At 41.2% G+C, this 7,500-nt stretch overlaps 2 protein-coding genes across 2 annotated transcripts in view; both read left to right on the top strand.

The window, feature by feature from the left end:
* The window catches only part of LOC122259548 (uncharacterized), an 8,618-nt gene extending 4,137 nt beyond the window's left edge, over nucleotides 1-4,481 (top strand). The window contains exons 5-8 of the mRNA XM_086535780.1: nucleotides 350-514; nucleotides 829-936; nucleotides 1,042-1,554; nucleotides 2,116-4,481. Of these exons, the coding sequence (XP_086391906.1) occupies nucleotides 350-514; nucleotides 829-936; nucleotides 1,042-1,554; nucleotides 2,116-4,258 (2,929 nt within the window). The 3' untranslated portion in view covers nucleotides 4,259-4,481. The remainder of the gene's footprint in view (nucleotides 1-349; nucleotides 515-828; nucleotides 937-1,041; nucleotides 1,555-2,115) is intronic.
* A 1,802-nt stretch (nucleotides 4,482-6,283) lies between these two features.
* Nucleotides 6,284-7,500, top strand: part of Prp16 (ATP-dependent RNA helicase l(1)G0007) — a 10,121-nt gene continuing 8,904 nt past the window's right edge. Inside the window, exon 1 of the mRNA XM_043026409.2 lies at nucleotides 6,284-6,568. The gene's annotated coding sequence lies outside the window, so the exon portion shown is untranslated. The remainder of the gene's footprint in view (nucleotides 6,569-7,500) is intronic.

The raw sequence follows: 7,500 nt of genomic DNA on the forward strand, positions 1-7,500 counted from the left end.
TGTTTCTTTTTTTCTCTCTTTGTATTGCTTTGTGGGTTTGATAAAGATTAAAACTAGTAATATATAAAGTCCGCTAGTATCGATGTGAAGTATGGATGTAGGTGATATGAAAATTAGCAATTTACAGAGAGCCGCATAAGAGAGAAAATAAACAGAACAAAAAAACAAGACGAATGAGAAGTATAGGTAAAGAAAAGAGGAGGAAGCAAAGAACATTGAAAGAAAAATAACAGGAAGAAGAGGAGCAGGAGGAGGAGGAGGAAGAACAAAAAATAACTCTTCTACCACGACTCACTAACTCAACTTAAACATCTAACTCTCCACTTTATTTCCCTTGACGCCATCTTAGTGGGCAAGCCGTGAATCCTGAGAACTCGAGGCTGTACGACCGCAGCCGTCGCCGTTTCAAATTCGGTCGTCGGCGAAATAGACAAAGAAATTACCGCCATGACAGCAGTGAGGAAGAGAGTGGCGAACGATCCCTCTGGTCTGGCTTGACTGGTGTGTTTTCTCGGTAAAGTGATGGTCATTTTTTTGCTGTTTTCTTTCTATTTCATTCCTTTCAGGTGAAATGAGCTATACTTTTTCGAGATACGAGAAGAATGAGGATTATAAAAAGTAGCGGTTGGGAATGAGGGAGTATTAAACTAGAGAAATGGCTCGATCTCTCGGCCGTGATAAAAAAAAAAAAAAAAAAAAAAAATCCGCCAAGATCTTGCATAAGGTAATGAGAGAAAAAAATAAAAAATACAGTCAGTTTTAGTTTACCAGTGATATAAGTAAGGACAATAGCCACGAGGCTCTACTAAAACACAAATCGTTTTGCAGGAGGCGTGGAAAGCGTCAACTTCGGAACGGAGGGAAAATGGACATTAAAAACATCAACTACGCGAGTGAAACGGAAAGTAAGGTCGAAACACAGGCTGAAGGGACGAAGTAAGTTTTACCGTTAAAACAAGATAGTGTGAAATTTTTAAGCTGGTGTCGAATGTATGATCTTCCATAATATGAAATGATCTAATCAAATTAATGTTTACTCAGGAGAGCTCCTGGGACCGACCTGGACAAGAGGGGGTTCTGGTCCACCATCGCTTCATTCTTCCGACGCAAGAACCCTGTAGAAAAGTCTAGTGATCAAGAGAGAAAGCCGTCCATCATTAGAGAGTCGCCAAAAGGAAGGTACCACGATTATAAGGAGGATCTCGATTACGATGACCCTCAGTATGGCAACGATCAGTATGATGACAATGAATACCACAACACTCAGTACGACTACAGTGGGTCTCGGGAGGCTGGCAAACGCGCCCTTGGCGAGCAAGAGGTGTCTCGACAGATAAGACAGTTCTCAGAAGAAGAATATCCTGACGAAGACTATCAACAGGCGAGCGCCGAGACCTCAAACGAAGGACAAGACGACGAGGAAAGCGACGAGAGCAAGGAGCAAAAGAGGGACAATTACATGAAAACTTCGAAGTACGAAGACGAAATAGAACAACGGGGATGGACGGCAGAGACGGGCGGGGAAGATGACGGTCGGCGACCAGGCTTTGCTAGGTGGGTGTTTGATCTTCACGTTTCAATGCGGGCGAAAGTGAGAATGATAAGAGGGGAAGGGGGGTTTAAAATAAAGAGGGAGAGAAAGGGGATGGTGAGAGGGGGTTGGGGTAAGAAAGGGGATGGTGAGAGGGGGTTGGGGTAAGAAAGGGGATGGGGAGAGGGGGTTGGGGTAAGAAAGGGGATGGGTAGAGGGGGTTGGGGTAAGAAAGGGGATGGGTAGAGGGGGTTGGGGTAAGAAAGGGGATGGGGAGAGGGGGTTGGGGTAAGAAAGGGGATGGGGGGAGGGGGTTAGGGTAAGAAAGGGGATGGGTAGAGGGGGTTGGGGTAAGAAAGGGGATGGGGAGAGCGGGTTGGGGTAAGAAAGGGGATGTGGGAGGGAGTTAGGGTAAGAAAGGGGATGGGTAGAGGGGGTTGGGGTAAGAAAGGGGATGGGGAGAGGGGGTTGGGGTAAGAGAAAGACCGAGAGAAAGAGTGAACGAAAAAAAAGAAAGTTTGAGAGAAAAAAGAGAAGGTTTAAGAAACTTAATCGAAACTTTCCCTCTCCCACTCTCATTCCAGGAACACCAGGTTTCTCGGCAAGCTTTTCAAAAAATTTGGGAGCTTCTTCTCCAGCAGGAAATCCTCCGAAGAGGATTCTCAAGAAAGTTCCGAAGAGGATTCTCAAGAAAGTTCCGAAGAGAACAGTTCCAAAGAGAAGCCTCAGGAGAGAAACCTGCCGGTGTATAACTACAAAGTACCGGGGAAACTAAATGGTTACCAGGAACAAAGTGAGCGCATCCAGAATTACCAGGTACCACATGAAGAAGCACATGATTACCAAGAACCAGCTGAAGAAGCACAGGATTACCAGGAACCTGCAGAAGAAGCACAGGATTACCAGGAACCACCTGAAGAAGCACAGGATTACCAGGTACCTATAGAAGAAGCACAGGGTTACCAGGAACCACCTGAAGAAGCACTGGATTACCAGGAACCAGATGAAGAAGCACAGGATTACCAGGAACCTACTGAAGTTGCACAGGATTACCAGGAACCAACTGAAGAAACACAGGATTACCAGGAACCACCTGAAGAATCACTGGATTACCAAGAACCAGCTGAAGAAGCACAGGATTACCAGGAACCAGCTGGAGAAGCACAGGATTACCAGGAACCACCTGAAGAAGCACAGGATTACCAGGTACCTGTAGAAGAAGCACAGGATTACCAGGAACCTGCAGAAGAAGCACAGGATTACCAGGAACCAGCTGAAGAAGCACGGAATTACCAGGTACCTGTAGAAGAAGCACAGGATTACCAGGAACCAGCTGAAGAAGCACTGGATTACCAGGAACCAAAGGAAGAGACACAGGATTACCAGGTACCTGTAAAAGAAGCACAGGATTACCAGGAACCAGCTGAAGAAGCACAGAATTACCAGGTACCTGTAGAAGAAGCACAGGATTACCAGGAACCAGCTGAAGAAGCACTGGATTACCAGGAACCAAAGGAAGAGGCACAGGATTACCAGGAACCAAAGGAAGAGACACAGGATTACCAGGTACCTGTAAAAGAAGCACAGGATTACCAGGAACCAAAGGAAGAGGCACAGGATTACCAGGAACCTGTTGGAGGAGCACAGGATTACCAGGAACCTGCAGAAGAAGCACAGGATTACCAGGAACCAAAGGAAGAGGCACAGGATTACCAGGAACCTTCTGAAGTTGCACAGGATTACCAGGAACCTGCTGAAGTTGCACAGGATTACCAGGAACCTGCCGAAGAAACACAGGGTTACCAGGAACCAGATGAAGAAGCACAGGATTACCAGGAACCTTCTGAAGTTGCACAGGATTACCAGGAACCAGAGGAAGAGGCACAGGATTACCAGGAGCCAGCTGAAGAAGCACAGGATTACCAGGAACCAGCTGAAGAAGCACAGGATTACCAGGAACCTGCAGAAGAAGCACAGGATTACCAGGAACCAAAGGAAGAGGCACAGGATTATCAGGAACCTTCTGAAGTTGCACAGGATTACCAGGAACCTGCCGAAGAAACACAGGGTTACCAGGAACCAGATGAAGAAGCACAGGATTACCAGGAACCAGCTGAAGAAGCACAGGATTACCAGGAACCTGCAGAAGAAGCACAGGATTACCAGGAACCAAAGGAAGAGGCACAGGATTACCAGGAACCCGCTGGAGGAGCACAGGATTACCAGGAACCTGTTGAAATTGCACAGGATTACCAGGAACCTGCAGAAGAACCAGATGCACAAGCTGGTTACCAGGAACTTGAGGAACAAAATTACCTGGATCCAAATGAACAATCACAGATTGCCCAGGATCGAGAATCATTCCAGGCACCAGGTGTGGATGGTGCCAAGTCCGTTAAAGGAATGCAGGACAGAAAACCGTCTCCGATGCTCCCAAGACCATACCAGATCCCATACCAGGCATATCTTCTACCAGCTCAGATACCTTATCAGCTACCTTATTCAGCCCAAGCCCCTTATCAGGTCCCAGCACAGGTTTCGCATCAGGTCTTTGCCCAGGTACCTTATCAAGTCCCAGCCCAGGTGCCTTATCAGGTCCCAAGCCAGGTATTTTATCCACCCCAAAATCCTTATCAGATTCCTGACCAAGGGCCTTATCGGGTCCCTATACAGATGCCTCACCAGGTTCCAGCCTTTGTACCTTATCAGATTCCAGCACAGATCTAATGACTTGTGGAAACTCATGATTATCGCCATAATCGCACTGTTTATGTAACTTGATTTTACTTGATCACTTTAAGAATTTATTCAATATTCATAACCATGCAATTTTGCCCAGTACACTAAAATGTAATCATGTTCCTGTTTCTTCTTGACAAATTTATGTTATTGTAAAGATCTAAATAAATTGAGCACATATTCCGGTATCTAATGATAACAGGATATTAAACTGGATTGTAAGAAACCATTAGCAAATAAATAAAGAGAGAGAGAGAGAGAGAGAGAGAGAGAGAGAGAGAGAGGGGAGGGGGGGGGGAGAAAGAGAGAGAGGGAGAGAGAGAGAGAGAGAGAGAGAGAGAGAGAGAGAGAGAGAGAGAGAGAGAGAGAGAGAGAGAGAGAGAGAGAGAGAGAGAGAGAGAGAGAGAGAGAGAGAGAGAGAGAGAGAGAGAGAGAGAGATTAATTTTCATAGGATTAATAATAAAGTCAAAACGTATATATGTGAGAGTCCTAACCTTGGTATATCTAATCCATGCACCTTCTCTACTGAACTAAACAGAATCCTTGCAAGCTGAACATATACAAGACACAATACATCTGAATAGTTGGATTACCTTCTAGATCTGCAGAATCCATGTTACTCTATCACCGCAAATTACAATTAAAAAAAAACATCAACAACAACACACCGGCGTTAATAAGAATGCCACTCACCTCAGTTAGTTGCTGCTTGAAGTGTTCTGTGTCCCATCAAATACTGGTGCTCATATGAAGTTAGTTTGTCAGTTAGACAATCTGAGTCTAAAATGGGTTAAATATGACACTTTTTCGAATATTTGCTGATCTTGATAAAAATAATTCATATACACAGTATCAACACAGTTAATTAATAGACTTTAAACTTCTAGCTATATAACGGACGCGTTTAAGACGTTTCACATGGGTCTTAAACATTTTTTTCTCTCTCTCTCTTTCTCTCTTTCTCTCTCTCTCTCTCTCTCTCTCTCTCTCTATCTATCTATCTATCTATCTATTATATATTAATGTTGGTGTTTTTATTGCTGTTGATATTCTGATAAATACCCTTACTTTGTTATCATTATTTGTATCATTATTTTATAATAATAATTATTATTATTATCATCATTATTATCATTATCATTACTACTACTACCACCACTACTACTGATAATAATGATACTAATACTAATAATACTAATAATAATACTATCATTATTATCATTATCATTTTATTATCATAATCATTATTATTACACATTTAGCCTTATAATGAACGTGTTTAAGACGTTTCGCATGTGTCTTAAACATGTCCCCTCTCATTCTCTTCCTCTCTCTTTCTCTCTTTCTCTCTCTCTCTCTCTCTCTCTCTCTCTCTCTCTCTCTCTCTCTCTCTCTCTCTCTCTCTCTTCTCTCTCTCTCTCTTCTCTCTCTCTCTTCTCTCTCTCTCTCTCTTCTCTCTCTCTCTCTCTCTCTCTCTCTCTCTCTCTCTCTCTCTCTCTCTCTCTCTCTCTCTCTCTCTCTCTCTCTCTCTCTCTCTCTCTCTCTCTCTCTCTCTCTTTCTCTCTTATCTAACTATCTATCTATCTATCTCTCTATCTATCTATGTATCTGTTGCTGTTTTTCTTGCTGCTGATATTGTGATAAATATCTTTATCTTGTCACTATCATATTACTACTACTACTATCATTGTCATTATCATTATAATCAACATCATTTTAAAAATCATAATGATTATCATTATCATTATCATTATAATCATCATTATCATTATCATATTATTACAATTGCTATTATTGTTATCATCATTAGTACTATCATTATCATTATTATTATTATTACTTTTATAAGTGTTATGATTATCATGTTTATATTACTGTCATTATTACAATCATCATTATCATTATCCTCCTCTTCATTATTGACCACCATCATTGTAATTGGAAGCATCATCATATCATTTATTACCATCATATATATTACGAAAATATTTACGCCCGTTACTCCCGCGTGCTTTTATTTACATCCGAGTAAAACAAATGAAAGGGAGAAGTGAAACGTTTTTGTAACTTGCAGGGTTTTTTTCAACAAAACAGTCGTAGATCTAGATAAGCAAGAAGCAATAACCAGGAAGAGAAGACGAGGAATAGAGTGGCATAGCAGAATATGGAAGTAAATAAGGACATAGTGAAGAGTGAAAGAAAGTATTCCAAAGTACAAAGTCTTCTTCCCTTTTTTCGAGATTTCACAAGATTAACAGGATTCGCCGTCATTTAGAACACGCTTTTATATAAAGAAGGTTGGTTGGGGTTCTCTTTTTGTCTGTAGTATTTATTTTGAAGAATTAGAGGTAGAATTTCAGTTTCTGACGTGTAATGTAAGGGAAGCAATAGTTAGCATCGGTAGACTAGAAATTCTAGGACACTCACTTTCTGCACCATAGTTGTTGCATATCAGAGAAGATAAAAGCTATTAGACAAAAAGAAAATTAGATATATATTTTATAGATATAGGTAAATTTTCTGAATATATATATTATATATATAGGTAAATTTTCTGAATATATATATTATATATATAGGTAAATTTTATGAATATATATATTATATAAATAGGTAAATTTTCTGAATATATATATTATATATATAGGTAAATTATCTGAATATATATATATTATATATATAGGTAAATTTTCTGAATAACGCCGCAATACTAAATACCGCAAAAGTGATATAGTCACGGCATCTACAGAACTAATTACGTATCATAAGTATCACAAAGTGCCCTGAATAGGGGGGTCCAGAGGGGGGGCATAGCCCCTTCTTGGCAAAGGCTAACTTCAATACTAGGCAAAGTTAGATAGGTAATTGGGTTAAGATTTTACAAACGAAAAGTGCCCAAAATTAATATTTTACCCCACAAATTCTCTGATCTCCTTCATGCCCTCCCCTACAATCAGGACACAGATTGTGGGGTCCAGGGGTGGAAGCTCACATTATATCCACTATATATGAATAATAGAGGTTGAGAGGAATCCAACGATACCACTTTTATGGTATTTAGTAATATATATATAATACACACACACCTCACTCACTCACTCACTCACTCACTCACTCACTCACTCACTCACTCACTCACTCACTCACTCACTCACTCACTCACTCACTCACTCACACACACACACACACACACACACACACACACACACACACACACACACACACACAC

The sequence above is a fragment of the Penaeus japonicus genome, unplaced genomic scaffold (genome assembly GCF_977035675.1).
Source record: "Penaeus japonicus unplaced genomic scaffold, GWHDUDI00000001_assembly GWHDUDI00000004, whole genome shotgun sequence".
NCBI classification, from domain to species: Eukaryota; Metazoa; Arthropoda; class Malacostraca; order Decapoda; family Penaeidae; genus Penaeus; species Penaeus japonicus.